General features: G+C 30.9%; 1 protein-coding gene across 1 annotated transcript in view; it reads right to left on the bottom strand.

The window, feature by feature from the left end:
* Positions 1-11,539: 11,539 nt before the first annotated feature.
* Positions 11,540-19,947, bottom strand: part of cert (ceramide transfer protein) — a gene marked incomplete at its 5' end in the record, with an annotated part of 63,889 nt that continues 55,481 nt past the window's right edge. The window contains 4 exons of the mRNA XM_088278319.1: positions 11,540-11,749; positions 14,565-14,900; positions 15,706-15,827; positions 16,988-17,100. Of these exons, the coding sequence (XP_088134445.1) occupies positions 11,622-11,749; positions 14,565-14,900; positions 15,706-15,827; positions 16,988-17,100 (699 nt within the window). The remainder of the gene's footprint in view (positions 11,750-14,564; positions 14,901-15,705; positions 15,828-16,987; positions 17,101-19,947) is intronic.

Below are 19,947 nucleotides of genomic sequence, written 5' to 3'. Positions count from 1 at the left end.
CGCTCACTCCTTTCAAGAACGTCATAAATCAAAATACTTGATTTTTCAGGAGAGCGTTTTTAATGTTAAATATTATAATACAATGCATGAAAAATAAATATAAGGCCATTTTTTGAACTTTTTACTGTGCAACAGATCTTTTTAGGTAAAAGCTGAATTTTTTTTCTCCATTTGAAAAATATTTAGTATATTTGAAAAAACAATTAAACAATACCTTTTCTTCAAAATGCAAAAACAACACTTTCTGCCCTGTAGCGGGTAAATATTAAGTTAAAATTATGCCGCTTTTGCTGGGATATAGTACATTTTCTGGGCATTCCGAAGACATGTACAACTGAAAATTTTCGATTTTTGATTTATGACGTTCTTGAAAGGAGTGAGCGATATCACAAACGTTTCTGTGATTAAGGGTAAAAATTTTTATACCTGTCGTATTTATTTTTCTTGCTGTATTCAGGCAATAAAATACCAAATGTATCAACCACATATGGGTAGGGCGGTTAAAGTGACTTAGCTGAGAAATCACTAACCCATTGATTTGCCCGTGAGTTATAACATAAAGAAAAAGTAATGACATATAGAAAAAAATGCAAGAAACATATCCTTGTCACGTGTTTTTGATCTGTCATTGTGCCATCAATTTTTGTAATTTTTCATATATAAGTATCGCATATATTAAACATTTTCAAAGGATACTTTTGCATCTTGTGTTTGTCAGGATGTCAAATTTATTTTAATCTTTAACTAGAAATCAATCCACAGGCTGACTACTTTATTCACAACGGGACTAATGACTTTGACAACAACATATATATACATAGAACTTTTGAGCTAAGCAGATATGAGAATTACTAGCTTATTAAATCATTTGCATGAAAAAATAGTAAAACATGTACATGTAATGTTTTTAATCCTGTGTTTTTATAATTACTTTTATTATTCAGTTGAGAATAATAAATAATAAATATCAAATAAAAAATATGAATGACGAATTCACGAAAAGAATGTCTCCCATTGGCTGAAATAGTATCCATGCAAGAGCTTAAGTCTTGATCGTTCTGTTGATGGCCCAGAACAAACATTTTCTTAAATCGTGTTTTAGGAAGAATTTGGCGGCGGATGATAAAATACACTTAAAAGAAAAATGGTGCCACACATAAGAATATATATATTTTTCGAATTGATAATATTTTTTTCTAGAACAATGGAAGTTAATGTATGTACAATTTATGCATAATACGTACATAAAAATCTAGGTCTCTCAGTCGCATAGCACATTCAAAAGTTGATATTAGTATTGTATTAGCAATTAGCAAAATAGGACATGTCCTATAACAAATATTCATTTATATATATATATATATATATATATATATATATATATATATATATATATATATATATATATATATATATATATGAAGGGCGTTTTTTCATGTGATGCCGTGGAACGACGGTACCTTTTTTCATGGATAAATTGGAATTTTTTTTAAATTTTCAAAATCAATTACATGAAACAGTGTTTTGCGCTTACGTAATTACAATCTATATTTATAAAATTCATCAATGATAAAAAAAAAATTTAAGAAAAAAGCCGTTCCGGGATCTTTTTTGCTGAAAAAAAGCCCTGTATACTGTATATGTATATATCATAAAAATCATCAATCGTTCAAAAAAATATAACATTGAAATGTTTTTGAAAACATTTTTCATATGTTTTAGTTTGTAAATAACACAAGTTTTAATGAAATTTTTTAAGATTTATCATTAACCGTTCAGAAAGCGGTAGCTTATGTGAAAAAATAATAATGACCTATTTTTACATCCTTCTCAGTATGAAATGTTCCATTTTTTTAAATTTTAGTTCCTATTTCGGCTGGAATATTTATTTATTTATTTTTAAAGAAATAGCGTTAGGATTCATTACTTCAAGAAAGTCTTTTTATCATTCATAAAGTTTATTTCGCTTCTTGCATATTATGGAAAATATTTTTCATAATTGTAGTGCTGATCAAGCATTGCACTGAAAAGCGCCTACTGGTGTTGGTGTGAAATAAAGGTGCCAAATTTTACCTAATGTTTAGCCAATATCAAAATTTTATGATAATTTAAATTATACACACTTACTTGACTCTCATCAAAATAGCAGTTATGTTAGCCAACGCATTAAAATTTTAGTCACCATTAACCATTTAGTGTCATGGTATGTTATTCGACTGATATGTAACATGTAATTACGTCAGAGAGAAAATAAAGAACTCTTTCTGAGATTATTAGTCAAAATAAAATTTGGACCTTGATGAAACGTAACATTAAAATTTTATAGATATGTGAAATTTGTTTATTCATTTCAATAAGAAAATTTATATTCAATAAACAAATTTAAAAGATTTTTATATTTTAATTTTGTTTATTGGATGTACATATTTTTTTTAGTTTGAAATGTATGATCAATCCATGTCCAATACATACTGTAAATAATAAATAAAATAAAAATTATTTACCGTAATTAAGAGCAAAAATATCACAGTATGATTCTACATGAACCACCCTACCTTCAGGTTATTTTCAGGCATATTTTTTATAAACACGCAAAAAAATCACAATGTTTGTCGACACAAAATATTGTCAGGTATGAAACCTCACAAAAATTTGTCAGTGTATCCGGTACGCATTAAATATTTTTGAAACGGATAGCTTTTCTAGTAGGTCATATGCATTAGCGCGGAATGGTGAAGAAAAATTGCGCGAATCGCGTATGTTCGTATGTGTAAGGCGGTTAAAAAAAATACAAAATTTTAGTTATTTCTTAAATTATACATAATAATGATAACGATTTAAATAAAAACATTTGGTGTATTGGACGTCAACATAACGTGTTCTGCTATTGATTGAATAATATTAAATAATTTTTCATATTTTTATTTATTTCAGCAAATATTTATTATCAAATTTGTAGTATTTTTTGAGAAAGGATTTTTCGATAAAAAAATATAACATCATTATGTATAACTTTGAAAACAGTTAAGAAAACTGAAGACGTAATAATATGGTGTGCAAACACAAAACGAAGCATTAAAGAAAGATGAGAAAAAATTATATTTCTCGACGGACATTTGAAATTTTCATTTGGACAATCTGATTGCCGTAGTTAAGCATAATTGAATATTGTATAATGGGGAATTATTGTTTGATTAACCATTTTGACTTTTAATTTAAATAACATTGTTACATAATACATAATAAGGTCCCTCTCTGTGTAGAGGATAGAACGCACTGGAGCAGGTACTTCAGCTGGATGAAGGGCAGTGCCCTTATAGTAGATTAATAAATTATTGTATTTTGATATTTTACATTTAATAAAACTAATATTTCAAGTCACATTCTCGGTTAATCGCGGACTGTTTAATGATATATAAAATTTCCTCGTTTCTTTATACCTGATTATGAAACCAATTTGGATGTCAGGGTATATAAATATTATATACAAGTATGTAGTACATAGTTGATTTTCTCAAAGGACTGACAGTAGAATCAAACTTATTGTAAAATTTTAGTCATTATTTCATCTGAAAAATGTAAAATTCCACTAATCATATTCTGTTGTTCTTATTCTATAAGTATCATAATTAGCATTAACCAGTGCCTTCTATATTCAATACATGCCACGATTAAAGCAATATCGCAGATAAACCACATATAAAAGTTTTCCATACATATGGGAAAATACTTTTACGTAAAATTATATTTTAAATATATCAGAAATCGGGATAGAATTAAGGGTGTTAAAAGTAAACTAGAAATAATCCACCAATGAGTTATCAATGCCAAAATGAAGGTTACTGGATAATCTACATTTTAAAATAATAATTTGTTTAAACACCGTCTCTCCTTTTTGAAAAGTGGTTTATAGTTATTTGTTGATACTCGGACATTGGATGATTCTTATTTTTGCAACTAATATTCACATCACATTGTCGCGACAGCATCCTTGTGATGGTCACCCTAGTAACATATTATGAATTTAAACATTTTTGTTTATCCTGGAGTAAGTCTGGTGTTGTATTTATCTAGAAGGCACTGTACTAACACAATTTTATCATTATAATTATATTTTTTCTTCTAAAAGCACTCCTAATCTATGGTTACCTCTTTTTCAAAAATAATGTATGCTATGTATATGTTGTTCTTAGTAATTTTATGTATATATTTATATTCGAAGCTGTAAGTCTCACACTGTCCTATTCGGTGTCATTTTTACCTTCTCCGACAGCAAAAGAAGAGTAAGTTTACGAAAATGTGACTCTTAATTTTATCATTGATGATATAACACCTTACGATTCACTTTCGAGATTCATTCTGAAGAGAAAACATTGTATTTTCAATTTGAAATTACAAGTTATGAAAATATTGCAATTTTTTATGAATTATGCATAAATATTGATTTACGAGTTTTCCTAATACATATAATTTACAGCAGGGTTGTGGTCACAGAGTCACAGACTCTAGGTTTAACTGATTCATATATTTTAATTGATTTTGCAAGTCACCCAGGCTCACCCGAAAAAAGTATTTGATTGAAATATTTGTGTTACATTTTAAAATAACACCAAAAATGAGATCACGGTGTCATAATCTAAAGGACAATTTGTTGAAGTGAGAATATAGCGAAGGATTGGTGTAATTGGATTTTTTATAATGTCAAAAAAGTGGTATGAAAGTTAGGAAAATTCCCAAGAAACGAAGTTTTTTCCACAGGACTCGAAACATTTTTTTTCAAAGGTCTTTGAAAAAAGGTTAAGATACTTTAATAAAGATGCTGGGTTTGTATATTATCCACTCGGTAATTCAATTATACAATATATATCTTCATTGCAAAGGATGCGTTGATTACACTGAAAATATTATCTAGGGTCACATTACCTGATTTTGTATGACAGGTATAAAAAAAGTGTCCATTTGCTGTACAGGATTTACTTGTTTTTTATTTTCTTAAAAATATAGACAAGAAAACGGGTCAGACAAAATTATATTTAAGTCTGACCCGTTTTCTTGAGGACATAAATTATCAGTGAACCACATTTTTGGCATTGTTATTATTATTTTGTTTACTATGTTAATTATTTTATAACTTACATACGTGATTGTGAACTTGATGGACTAATCAAAACTTATTTTGGATATCAGAAGCAGAAACAAATAATGTACTCAGAGCTGGTAATTACTATTACCAGCCAAAGCACAATAAATTTCCTAGCTCAAACAATGTTTTGTTATAAGAGTCTCTTTATTTTAAAATAAAATTGTAATATTTTTAAGTCTGGCAGTATGTTTTGTCAACCATTTAATCGACAATTAGTTATTTGAAAAACAAAACGAAAAATCATTTTAGGTAGGTGTTACAAAATCGACCATCTATTGTTTTTTTGAAGTATGTTTATGTACAAAAGGGATGTAGAATTTTATTTATTAAACCATTTAAGTTGTTAGTTATAGGTAAAAAAAATATATTTCATTGCCAAAAAATTAACCCAACTAACACTCGAAATAATATGATGTTACCAATAATAAATACCCTTAAAACTATTAAAAATATAATTGTAAGATGTTTACTTTTGAGTTTGGTTACAGAATTAGATGTCTATCGTAATATTTATAAATGTACTTTGAAGTTCTTTTTCAAAAGCTATGAAATATTCATGTCGTTAAAATGTTTTATTGTGTTAATGATAGTAAATTATACTTGCTGTAACCGACATATCACCACCTCTAATCTCGTTTACATTTACACATTACTTGGACTAGTGTATTAAATAGTTATTCATCCTTCACAATAATATAGTAAACATAGAATAATATGACGTAAGGGATACATATATCAATTGGCAAGCTGGTCTTGACATTTGTAGGTGTTTTAATCTTCCGTAATGTGTTGATGTATACTTGTAATGTTTGTAACCTGCCGCACCTTGGAGCCTTTGCTTTGATAGTAAAGGCCAGCAGTATGCCCGACATATCATGTTGGAGTGATATGGGGCAAGCGGGGTGCGATGATGATACTGTTCCATGTTTTCTTTCAGGATTGATGTTTTTATTGTAAATAAATCTATTTAAAAAAGAATGATGCGTCTAAATATAAATTGATACATCATTATAATACTAATATTGATAACTGTTTTATCGCATGAATGTTTAATGTGTTTTCTTCAGAACTCAAAAAATATATATTGTAATTATTTAATGAACACTGGTTGGCTCATAAAATAAAAGACGAAATATTAAAAAAAGGACTTATTTATTTATTCAATAGCAGTTTTTTTATAATTAATATATTGTATTTTTTATGAATGTTTTTCACACAAGAACAATAATGCCGTACTAAGTACTGAGGGGGTAAGTAACTACATTTTCGTTAATTTAGATCATGTGGAATTTTGCACAAGATGTAAGTTGTTTCAAATAAAAGAAAATATTAAATAAAAATTAAACTAGAAAACACGACAATAAAATCTCGGAATTGTATGCAATATCCAATAACTCAATTGACTGCATGTATTTTTTTTCTCTCAAAATGAAATTAGTTATATTGATTTTTATAGAATTTATTTATTATTATTATAAATATGATTATATAAATGAAAACATAATTTATGACTGTACTAGATTTATTTATTTGACAGGTAGTTCGCCTTATTACGAGGGCATTGTCAAAAAAAAACAAATGAATTTATTTTTTCAAAAAAATATAAAATTGGCATTAAGCTATATTCACTTTTCACAACCGATAATGCATTTGAACACTTGCAGTGTCCATCTTTGAATTATGTTATATTAAAATATAAAGTCAAATATGTATTACGTTATTTTTTTTTCACACCCTTAAATTTAAACCCCCTCAGTACTCAGCATGGCAATACATATAACAAAAACAACAATTATAATACGTTGTGTATAATAGGTTATAAATATAACTAATCATGTACACAATTGTTAAAATAAAAAATGAAAGATGTGTAAATTGTACCCAAGGTATAAAAAAGTTTTTAAGTATTTTAGTAGATTCAGTTTTCAAACAATTTAAAATAACAATTAACCAACAATTTTTGTTACAAAAAATAAATCATTCTGAATAAGTAACTGAATTTGGTATATTTTGGGAATGTGATCTCCGAGAATCACATTTTTTGTAGCTTACAACTTTGGAATTAAACATTTATACTACTTTATAGGTACATTCGGCTCTACTAAAAATAATGGCACAATACACTACATTATAATAGGACTATAGTTGGTGCAAAACGTGCTCAATATAATTATATTTGAAACAAATCACCCAACAGATGCTCTTTGTAATTATATAGTAATCATAAAATAACACAAGCATCAATCCCGGTCAACTTTTTTTAAAAACGCTTTCAGATCTTTATAAATTCATTCTCCCTAGACCTAGAACAATAACTGACTTTCTCGATAATAAGAGATAATTGGAATCAATATTATGTATATGACAATATCACAAACTTGATGTTAAAAAGTTAAGGTTCCTACTTCTTTAAAAAAAATATATGAAAATAGATACAAATAATAGTATTTTCTCTCTCGTTAATATCAGTTAGATGAATTACTCTCTATATTGCAAAAGGCAGAATATCACCACTTAACAGAAAGCAATGACACAGACGTGTGTCAAGTATTTTTCACAGTGAACACATTTTGAAAGCCTTAGGTTTTGTATTCCCTCCAATAAGCTATATAAATGCTACTGACAGGCACTGATTCTTAAAATACATAACTCTCGATAAACATTTATGGAAAAACTAACCTAAATATACTTTCATTTATATAACTTACGCTATGTACACTTAATAATAACACACGCAAACTTCCCACTTAATGCACATCAAGCAACATCTTGTTCGCGTATCAACTTAATCTAGGATAGACAAATTTAGCAGGTACAAGAGATATACGGCCTCTCATTGAATTGTCTGGAAGACCTCGGAACAAAACTATTACGGAAAGTGGCGTTTAATATGGTTTCCAGCTATGATGTTTAATTAGCAGAAAAATGGTAAATTAAAAATAAATGGTCTCACGCAACCTATTACAAAACTTTTCAATATGTTGTGCAATCATATAGAATGGCTGGTTCAACCAAGTAAAATTTCAATCATTATTCAAATAATTGTTTTCCCGTATGTATTGTTTATTTTTTCCAAACCCATATCGTACACATTACCATATTCACTTTTTACATTATTTAGCTCAAAAAATTCAAAAGCGGTAGTTTTTACATATTTATTTACAACAAAAACAAAAACAATTAAGGTAATAAAAAAAAACAAGAATTTTCAACTTCAATAATTGAAGGTATTTTAATTTAGAAAAGAATACTAGGTTTGAAGCACATCAAATATGGTATAATTATTTGGAATAAGGAAAAAATATTCCGTTACATGAAGCATAACCTAAATGAAAAATGTCACAAAAATCCTCAAAAATTTATCATTACTGGATTTAAATATAAGCAATATGATGATAGGGATACTTTTTGAATCAGCTAAATATTCCCATAATATGGCTTGTGATAAAAGATTTTAATGGCAAAAAGACAAAGCGTGATGTTAACAGTAAAAGAGGCATTGATTATTATTATTCCAAACCATTTTTCTTCAATTTTAATGCTGGATATGATAGACATTTATGTTACATCAATTATCTAAAATTTAATAACTACACCTCTTTCTCACAATATATATACGGGAAAACCAATTATTTGTATCCACTATTTGGATTACAATAAAAATTCGGAAAAAAAAGTCCATTCTTCACTGGTTATTCTTCAAAATATTAAAATAATATTGATAATGAAATTTGTAATCAAATTCAGACATGTTTAGTAAAATCGACAAAAAAAGCAAACAAAATATGTCCATAATACTATAAGATTTGTAAAATGAGAATAAAGGTGTAGAAACTCGTTCCACATGAATTGCTCTACATTTCTTACGCATATAAAACATTAACACCAGTGGACTTCTGCAAAACTGAAATGAATATAAAGTTTAAAATGATCATTCATAAGGGCCATGCAAGATGAATAAAATTGGTAGGAAGGATATAGATAAGAAGATTATCAAAATATGGTAAGCACTCAACAGTAGATATCTCATTTTTCTAATGTGTATTTTATAAAATATTAAATATTGTAGTATTTTGGAAAGCTATACTTACTATAGTGATCAAAGAGTTTCAAAAAGAAAACATATTTGGCACACTGAAGCAATTTCCAATGTAAGAAATTACTTTTATTAATGTTTTAAAAATTAAATATAAAAATAAAACACTTGTATAAGACCACTTTCTGAGTTGATTAATATAAACTCAACTAGTTTTGAAAACTACAAATGTTCTCGAAAGTAGTCGTGTTTACATTAATAAACTCTAAAAAGTGCCCTTACCTGAAAACAAAACACTTGCAAAATGAATTTGTTTTATTTTATATTTAAATCATTATGTTATTTTACAAATTTAATGCCGAATCAATAAATAATATGATGTATTCAAATGATTACCTCTCATTTAGTGGGGAATGTTTGAAAGTCATAATAAGAATTAGCATATTTTTTGTTAGTAAAATTGATATTTGAAAAACCATAAGAATGTGTTAACCTTTGAAATAGAAGACTAGATTTTCCGTGAATAGGAAAATTTTCAGATTAGACTCGAGTCTTAATGAAGGAATTGATTGTCTTTCTCTTATCTGCACGTAATGGTGCAAAAGTCAATGCAGCAAACTGATTTCAATATATTTATTTCCATAACCAAACGAAAATAACTGTAACTTTTAAAAATAATTCCTTATTTTGTATTTAATATAAGTCTGCTCTTTTCCGACTATATAATGGTCAGACTAGTGTATTAAAATTGAGAACAAAAATACAAATAGTTTTTTCAAATATAAAACCTTAATAAAAAAAAGCATGATACTAAAAATACACACATCCCTTTCATTCATATCTACATACACGCAACATTCAAACATCCATACGATTCAGCATTGCACACTTATAACAAAACTATAATTACTTATAAAATATGGAGTCATATACATATATATAATATTTAACCAGTCAACAAGACAATTGCATGTATATTTTAATAATACAATGTATAATTCAGTAATTCTCCAGGTAAATGTGTATTTATATCAATAATACACACAGAAAACTACATCTCAAATATTACAGTGTTGGAAAATCTACAATTATCTCTTATATAAATTTGGATCCACATAAATAATGTTTAAAAAATTCCACAATATTCAAGGCCTCAAACTCCTCGAGCTAGATTCTTTGTATGTACATATTTTACCGCAATACTCCTATGTGTGTTCAAAATATTTAAATGAGTTTAGATTATTGTATGGAGAGAAAAAGAAAAACTGGCTTTTTTAACCTTTACGTATGTATATATGTTTTGTACAAACCTTCCTAACCGAGAGTGAATAAAATATTAATATTGAAACAAAATATTGGGCCAGGAAGCGTGTCTCCAAGGTCAGGTCCTGTTATATTTCACTAATAATCTTAGATAATGTCAAGATTTGGACCCACCAATGACATCTATTGATAATATAGCAAAGAAAAATATTAAAATATTTATCAAATATACGATGAAAGTTATTTAAAATATTTTTTACATACAGGCTTTTATTTATGTAAGAAAAAACTCATTTCTCATAAATGTATTACTGCTGTAAAGGTTAAAAGACAATTCTTCCACATTTTTAGAAAGATATCGTATTGCTTATATTGATATTACATATTTACATTTTACGTAATCACAAATAAAGAATATACAATAAAAGGTCGTTAATTTAAACAATGATAATTAAAATTTTGGTCCTCACAACGATAATTTCAAACAAAATTTTCAATAATTTGAAAAAATACATTGACCAACAGCTTTGAACTACCTGAGACCCCTGGATTTCATAATTCTATTATCATCATTATTATTATTATGAACAAAAATACAAATTACTTAAACAGTGATACATAACTTTGTTATAATTCAAATATAACTTTGTTTTGAAATCACTTTAAACATTTTATTATAACTTAATTATAATGTCTACCGGTTTCGAAGCTAACCGCTTCTTTTTCAAGACTGATTAATGCTGTTAATTATTAATCAGTCATTAATTATTAATTAGATTATCAGTCTTAAAAAAAGAAGCGGTTAGCTTCGAAACCGGTAGACATTACAATTAAGTTATAATAAAATATTTATAGTGATTTTAAAATAAAGTTATATTTTAGTTATCACGATGGCAAACTACAAAGTTATTGCATCAAATATAAATTATACATGATTTTGTATTTGAGAAATAAATCATATTAATTACAGTCCCTTCAATATATAAATTAACGAGCTTTTACTGTACATACTTTTTTATTTATAAAAAAACCTATTGCATTTACGGTATCGCTTGCTGAAATGCCAAGCGACACTAAATTGATGCAATTGACAAACATTTTTCTCTCTTGTACAATGTAGCTAGAGGATGGTCACTATCTAGAGATGCACAGATAGTCGGATGAGAGCCGAGGAAGGTGCTAGAAGACGATTTCGCGGTCCTGGCACTGATCGATGACATACTGAGTGAAGCGCTTGAGGAACTTTGGATACTCTCGTTTGTATACTGCTCTGAGAACAGACGCTGGTGCCCAGCCACCTGGATTCACTGAAAACACAAGGACCAAATTATAATACATAAATTATATTACAAGTGTCAGGTTGTGAAAAAGACTTGGCACGATCAGATCAATCAGAACCTAAAATCTGGCGGTGTCAAAAGTCTGTGTAATCGGAGGGCATGTATGACTAGATGTATTGATGTGAAGGAGGCGAGGAGTGTATGTCAGGACAGAATAGTGTGGCGATCCATCCTTTCTGCCTACCCCTGCGGGGAAACGGCGTGATGGTAGTAGTAGTAGTCGGGTTGTGGTCCCATGGTTAGTGTCGCAGATCATGAGTCAAAGTTTCTCGGTTTGAACCTAATCTATCACAATTTGATACCTATTTCTAATAATGAGCCGCATAGGCTCACAGAAATAGTATGAAATTGAAGTATTTTTATAAATAATATCGGAGTTTTACCTACCATTAAAACTCTTATTATGTTTCTATTGATTTCTGGAGTCCCTCATGAGAGAAGCGTTCATTTTCTTTCCCGTTATCGCGGTTTCTATTGTCTATTCCTGGGTCAGTGTCCTACTCTATGGTCGCTCTGTCCGTTTCCGCTGATTTGGTATCCGGTCATCCATGGATTTGGGTTGTTCATAAAGCTCATGATGCACCAGGTAGGTCTTACCTGGACTCCAGAAATCAATAGAAACATAATAAGAGTTTTAATGGTAGGTAAAACTCCGATATTATGTGTTCCTTCCTCACTGGGATTCTTAATGATCGCTCACAATTTGTCAGTAATTATCCCCGTCTGCACTACAGGATGTGGGATTGACTTAGGACTCTTTTTTAATATCAATAATACTTTCTTCTTCTAACCCTTATCCGCACCCAATGGTGCATAGGGCGCTGAGTCATATTGACACAGCGTTATCTTGATCGTTAACCTTACATGAAGGCAAGGTGATCTCACTCCTGCGCTTCAAGGACCAGTCCAGGCTAATATTAAATAAATATTTGAGTGTAAAATAACCAATATTTATTGTAAGCCCCCCCCCCTGAGAATCGAACCCGGGACCTTCGGTACGGTAGACCAGCGTGCCGACCACTACACTACGGAGGCGGACAATATTGTCATCATTTAACCAGCCAATGACATAAATTACAAATAAAACACTTGTTCTTACCACTTGAGTATTATATTGTTACGACTATTTTCGGAAGCTACCGCGGGTTCCATCTACGGATTTATTTATCAACTCAAACCCGTAGATAGAAGCATCTGTAGCTCCTGAAACTAGTCACAACAAGTGCTTTATTTATAATTTAATCATCTCATACCACAAAGTGAATGCCTAAACAATAAATATCAATTTAAGCCCTTTATATGCTCAAACTGCCATATTAACTTCTCAAAAAAAAATCTCCGATAAGATATATATGAAAACAGACTTCACTGTAAAAAAAAAAAAAAATCAATGTGGACACTTCAAAAATTTAACAAAGTAGAAAATTATTTTTGACTTTTTTATTCTACCATACTCCCACATATCGCTTCCGCTTTCAATGTCATATATCAAAAATCGAAAATTTTCAGTTGAGCATGTTTTCGGAATGCCCAGAAAATGTACTTTATACCAGCAAAAGCGGCATATTTTTAAATTAATATTTAAATATACTAAATATTTTTCAAATGGAGAAAAAACATTTAGGTTTTACCTAAAAAGATCTGTTGCACAGTAAAAAGTTTATAAGTGGCTTGATATTTATTTTTAATACATTTTATTATGTTCTTAAACTTTAAAAACGATCTCCTGAAAAATCAAGTTTTTTGATATTTGACGTTGTTGAAAGGAGTGATCGATATGAGTTACGTTACTGATTCATCCTATTCTAATAAACAAAAACGGTAGTTATCTATTACGATAAATAACTAACCATCACAAAAAGAGAGAGATCTCCCTCCTTCTCCTATTATATCTTCGTTATGATTGGACACTTCAACAGTTATTTGTCCATGAAACTCAAGGCAATACAGCAATGAGAAATATAAATTATAAAAAAAGGTAGGGAACGATCATGGCGATCGCACAATTTACCAAGGTGTTGAATGAAGCATGTAACTAAACCTTGACAATCATACTGCAGGGTATGTATAAAATAATGCAATCGATTTAATACAAGCGATTTTAGAATTTGTGTACACATTTTGATTTAAGATTTTTTTTTTCAATATTCACACGTACATATGTAGAATTAAACTGTTTTAATACATCTTTGTCGGTGGGTTTTTCATCAACCGTGACCCTAATTATAGTCAGATAGTCTGCCGCCCGCCCCTCAGTATACTAATCACAAGTAACCGCAAACACAAATTCCGATCTGTACAATGTGTTTCGTCGTCTCTCGGCCGGCCGCACTTAGAACTGGACGTCTGTTCACGCTAATTTTTTTATTTTATTGTATATTGGATTTTTCGTTTTTTTATAATTCTTCTTCTCCGTCTTATTCCTCATTGCTGAGGGTTGTGACCCTTGCAGAAGCAATGACTGACTTTGACTGAAAATGATTTTTTTATAATACATATGGCAAAAATATTTTTATATTTTTTTCTTTGAACTCTTTACCTTTTAATTACTCTTTTCTTTTCAAAACCATATAACTATTTCGAAGAAAAACTTAGTTTTTCAATACAAAAACAGTGTTTTAAGAAATAAATTCTATTACTAAAAATGTTACCTAGATTTAGAGAAAATTAAGTTGCGACCAATCGAATACTGGGTTTTAAGCGTTTGCAGCAAACAATGTACACGTTATATTCAACACTTCATACACTATGATGATAAATACAATATTGTGTGCACACTTACCGACGGAGCAGTAGGTGATCTCGGTAGTGATATGGTCGCGCGTGATAGGCTCGCCGGCGGCGGGCGGGCGCACGCGCGTCTGGCAGACGAGGCACACGGTGAGCGCCACGCGCACGCACCGTCCCGCGCCGCCCGGGTGCCGCGGGTCCTGCGTGGAGTGGTTGCACACCTGCCAGAGCGGCGCCGCGCCCGGCTCCGAGGTGTCGGGCGCGCGCCGCATGTGCGACCAGAACAGCGCGTCGCGCTGGCTCGCCGGCCAGATGCGCTTGTGCGTCTGCAAGAACACCAGCGCGTCTGGGCTGATCTTCTCTACTATCGTCATCTGCTCCAGTGTGGCTGCGCAAAAAGTTACAAAATCTCATACAATTCATGCCTCTGCAATGTCTATGGACACCAAAACCACTTAATTATTTCGTTGGTAGAATTCCATATTGAATTGCTGGGTAATATATCCAAAATTAAACAAGGTTTATTTGGTTGAATTCTACATTTATTTATGTATATGTTAATACGTGACGCGTTTCGTCTTCTTAGGACAAACACTGTCAGTGTTTGATAATGTCCACATGTATATACGATCCACATCTCGTAGGTATTTCACTTAATTTTGATACAACACCTACAGATGTCGAGATTCAAATTAGTAAATTAAACAATTTGCAGATTTGCATCACAGCACATGAACATTTTGACCTTGGTGAGTGCAAATATGATTTAAATTTTTTTTAAATTCAATAATATTCTAAATTTTTTTATAAATTCTTATATTACTCAATCTCAATGGAATACAGTGTCCACAAAAGGAGCAATTCACTTATAAAGACTCCATATTGAAAACTATGATTTTTAATAAGAGCTAGAATGGAGATGCATGTTTTTATTATATTATTATATTAAATTTATATTATATTAAATGTATTTATTATATTAAATGTATGCACGCCTAAGGATGGGGACTGGCTGAAGCATTTCGTCGTAACATTCGCGGAGAGCATCCGAACATCGGATGGAGTACTCAGAAAGAGCTCAGCTCACTGACTATACGAATGCTAGCATTGCAACATGTTACGTTACGACGAAATGACTCCGGTCACTCCCACCATTAGACTTATTTAAGAGAAATTGTGTAGTTTTTACTCACTTTCCCAATCGTGTCTGAATTCCGGACTGAAGAAATAATTGCAGAGCTCATAGCCGGTGACTCCTCGTACTTTGTGGACAGCTTTCAGTGGATCCATTACCATTCCATCTACTTCCACCTCTCTGAAAATACAAATCATTTGATTATGAAAGGAATGAGAGACTGAACATCAGAAATATATGAATACTAAAAGGTAACGGCATATAAGTGTAAGTCCCTTTCCAAGCACAAGAGCACAGACTCTTTTATGGAGAGGCACAGCAAATCGAAATATAAAAGTTCTACATATGTATAAATGATTAAAATGTTATTATGTAAAAATGTAAATATATTAAATGAATAAAAAAAAAAAATAAAAAATATTAGCATGAGGAGTATTGATTTTACAGCCACCGACCAAATTCCGATAGGCAGAGAAGCAGTGTTGTCTTGATTTTTAAATATATGAAGGAAAGGTGATCAGCCCTGTGCTTCAAGTCCAGGATAATATTAAATAAGTATTTGAGAAATAAAACACATATTCATATTTATTTGGACCTTCCTGGAAATCGAACAAGGACCTCCAGCACAATACGCTCACTCCTTTCAACAACGTCATATATCAAAAATCGGAAATTTTAAGTTGTGCATGTTTTCGGAATGCCAAAAAATGTACTATATTCTAGCAAAAACGGCATATTTTTAACTTAATATTTACCCGCTAAGTGTTGTTTTTGCATTTTGAAGAAAAGGTATTGTTTAATTATTTTTTTTAATGTGCTAAATATTTTTTGAATGGAGAAAAAACCTTCAGTTTTACCTAAAAAGATCTGTTGCACAGTAAAAAGTTCAATATTTTTAATACATTTAATTATATGTATTCTAAAACTTTAAAAACGATCTCCTGAAAAATCAAGTTTTTTGATATATGACGTTGTTGAAAGGAGTGAGCGAATAGCCTACCACACTATAAAGACGAGATAAATTTGTATTTCTATTCTCTCATACAATGGCCAAAATATACCATACCTTCTTCGAGTGCCAATTTCGGAAAATGAATACAGTAACTGCACTTTATACTAAGCATTCCCTCAATCAATATTACAGTGGATTAAAGCCTTTTTTATGAGCCGTTTCTAACATTTGAAAGCTTTTTTAATTGTTGGTAATGGATGCACATGCAATATTCTTAATTTTTTTTAATTAAGGATTCAACACTGAAACTGTATCAACTCTATTTTAAGGGGAAATAAAAAAAGGATCAAAAGTGCATGAAAATAATAAATTAAAATAATAGTCTTACCTCCGGTACATCCTCATGTCACCTTCCTCAGCAAATATCTGCCAACCCCCACTTCCTTCTGTGCCTACTCCCTGGAGCGCTTGCTCCAGCTGCTCATTTGATATCCTGTCTATCTGTGAATAAAATAGAAGAAAAATTAGTATCAATTTTTATATGCTGGTGGTTTTAGTGTTTGAATACAACCACAGATGACAGTACAAGTCCCATTTTAGAAATATCACCGGGGTTTAGTTATAAGCGTGGCTGTTCATGTATACCTATTCTCCTTTGAGTATAGTTTTGTTTACACGACCATGTATGGCCACACTCCCGGACAGGTTAAATTCAAAGTGTAGATAACATTAACTTTGCTTTGAAATATTTGGTATAAAATAAATACAGTTAGGGTGTTTGCACTACACGGAATTTTACTGTCCGGCACTTCAGTTAGCATGATAAACGCATGATTGGCTTGGATTGGCTTGTGCTTTTGTCTTTTTTTTTCGGGCCGGTGCGCTCGATTGGTGCGTGATCACGGTGCGCGTAAATGCGATCAAGCTAAACTTTTGTAGTCGCTTTTATTTTTCAAAACTGGACTGTCGGACGGTAAAATTCTGTGTAGTGCACAAGCGTTGTAAGTCCTCTACTTAGGTGATTTCGACCTACATGTATGTGAATTCATACGTATTTGATTTATTTTAAGGTTTTTTTTCTCAAGTCTACACAAACTATTGTGTTGTTGGCATAGTGAGAGAGAAAGAGAGAAAAGGCACTGGCACCCCTCCCCTCTCTGCCTTTACTGTCCATAGGATGTGATACAGTCATAATTTAGATATCTTCCTTGTTAGTTATGTGTGCGTTAGTTACGTTTTCATTTTTAAAAAAAACTTGTGTCTAAGAACTAACCCACAAAGCCTTTAAAAGCTTATGTGCAGGATACTTAGGATAGGGAAGGTTAATGTGAAAAACACATTACAAACATCCAGACTAATTGAAAATATTTTTTTCTTGAATTTATTTCGCAATTGGCGGGAATCGAACCCGCGATGCCAGATTGATGCAATGTTTTATTAAACATTTGCATGTAAATCTATTCTGTTTTCACATATCGCTCACTCCTTTCAAGAACGTCATAAATCAAAAAACTTGATTTTTCAGTAGAACGTTTTAAAGTTTAAAAATATAATACAATGTATTAAAAAATATATCAAGCCACTTATTGAACTTTTTACTGTGCAACAGTATTTTTAGGTAAATCCTGAAGGTTTTTTCTCCATTTGAAAAATATTAAGTATATTTAAAAAAATTATTAACACATACCTTTTCTTCAAAATGCAAAAACAACATTTTCTGCCCTGTAGCGGGTAAATATTAAGTTAAAAATATGCCACTTTTGCTGGGTTATAGTACATTTTTTGGGCATTCCGAAAACATGCACAACTGAAAATTGAAGATTTTTGATTTATGACGTTCTTGAAAGGAGTGAGCGATATGTCATTTGAAACTAGCGCATATTATTACATACCATTTATTATACTAAAAAATCACAAATATTTTTTACCGACTTATGCGATTTTGCAACCTAAAAAATCACGTAAGTCTCTACTTAACCGTCTTCTCAGTCATCTGTGTTCATAAAAAAGGTAACTTCAACTCCCTGACATGCGGTTTAAAAACGGTAAAACTATTATAAATAAAAGGCCAAAGGTAAAGTTAAAGTTATCCACACTATGCAGTTAAATCGGTAATATCCATATGCAAACGATGCCCTGAAAATAGTTTGAAGCTACAAAGCACTATGATTTAAAAATTAAATATTGATAGTCAACCTATTACTGAACCTACCTACAAATAACTATTACCATTGACTGACATGCTTCAATTTGTCCGTTTGTCAACCAAAAGGCTATCAGTGAACCAATACTTATTATAGAAAATATTATAATGTGTATTTACTGCATCCGCAAGTAATGATAAGCATTACGAGCTTTACTTCACTTTGCTGTCATTATCTCTGGTATGGCCACATGCAACAACAGTGTGTTTGTACATAAAGCTTATAGTAATATTATTTAAGTGTAAAAGCGACAAAAATATTTTATCAAAACTATGCCATCCGGTGACCATTAGTGTCATGGGACAACTATTGGTCAAATGCTGATGACACAACATCGGTGTCGTGTGCAAAATTTTGGAGATGCCGATGACAGTATCCAATATTATTTATTTTTTAAATTGAATAAATTAAGAGAAAGAACCTAGAACAGGCGTGTCAAACTCGCTGCCCGTGAGTATTTTTTTGTGGCCCACGGATATCCGCGGTTATATTTTCCATTTATTTTAATTCTTCATTGAAACCATTTTTTTTGTATGGGAACATATCATATTCTTTTACAAAATCATTAAGTTGGATCTACTGTCTCGCATGTGACTCTCTTTAGTAAAAAAAAATATTCACTTAAAAGATAAAAATGAAAACAAGATTTTCGAGTTTTTTGATGTGGCCCGCCGGCGTACCCAAAATACCGTATGCGGCCCCTTGGAGCCTTTTGAGTTTGACACCTCTGATCTAGAACTCACAAGAAATGATGATAGAATAAAATAATAAATAAAATACTTGTATTTTACCACTTGAGTATTATTATGTTTTAATGACTAGTTTCGGAAGCTACATATGCTTCCATCTACGGGTTTGAATATAAACTGATACTAAAACAGATGCTTCCATCCAATAGATGATAGAATTAGTAAAACATAACAATTTATAATCTCCTGGAAATCTGGAGAATCCGCCAGCGATAAGCCAATTTATCTGAACTATCAAAATGGCACTGCTTAGAAAAATAGTGTCAGGTTGTGGTCCAGTGGTTAGTGTCGTGGACTCTTGAGTCAGATTTTCTCAGCTCAAACTCACTCTACCACAATTTGGTACCTATTTCCGATGAGCCGCTTAGGCTCACAGAAATAGAATAAAATTGAAT

Source organism: Brachycentrus maculatus, unplaced genomic scaffold, assembly GCF_059751285.1.
Source record: "Brachycentrus maculatus isolate JH-2025_06_01 unplaced genomic scaffold, ASM5975128v1 h1tg000056l, whole genome shotgun sequence".
Taxonomy (NCBI): domain Eukaryota; kingdom Metazoa; phylum Arthropoda; class Insecta; order Trichoptera; family Brachycentridae; genus Brachycentrus; species Brachycentrus maculatus.
This window is presented reverse-complemented; position numbering and strand designations above follow the sequence as displayed.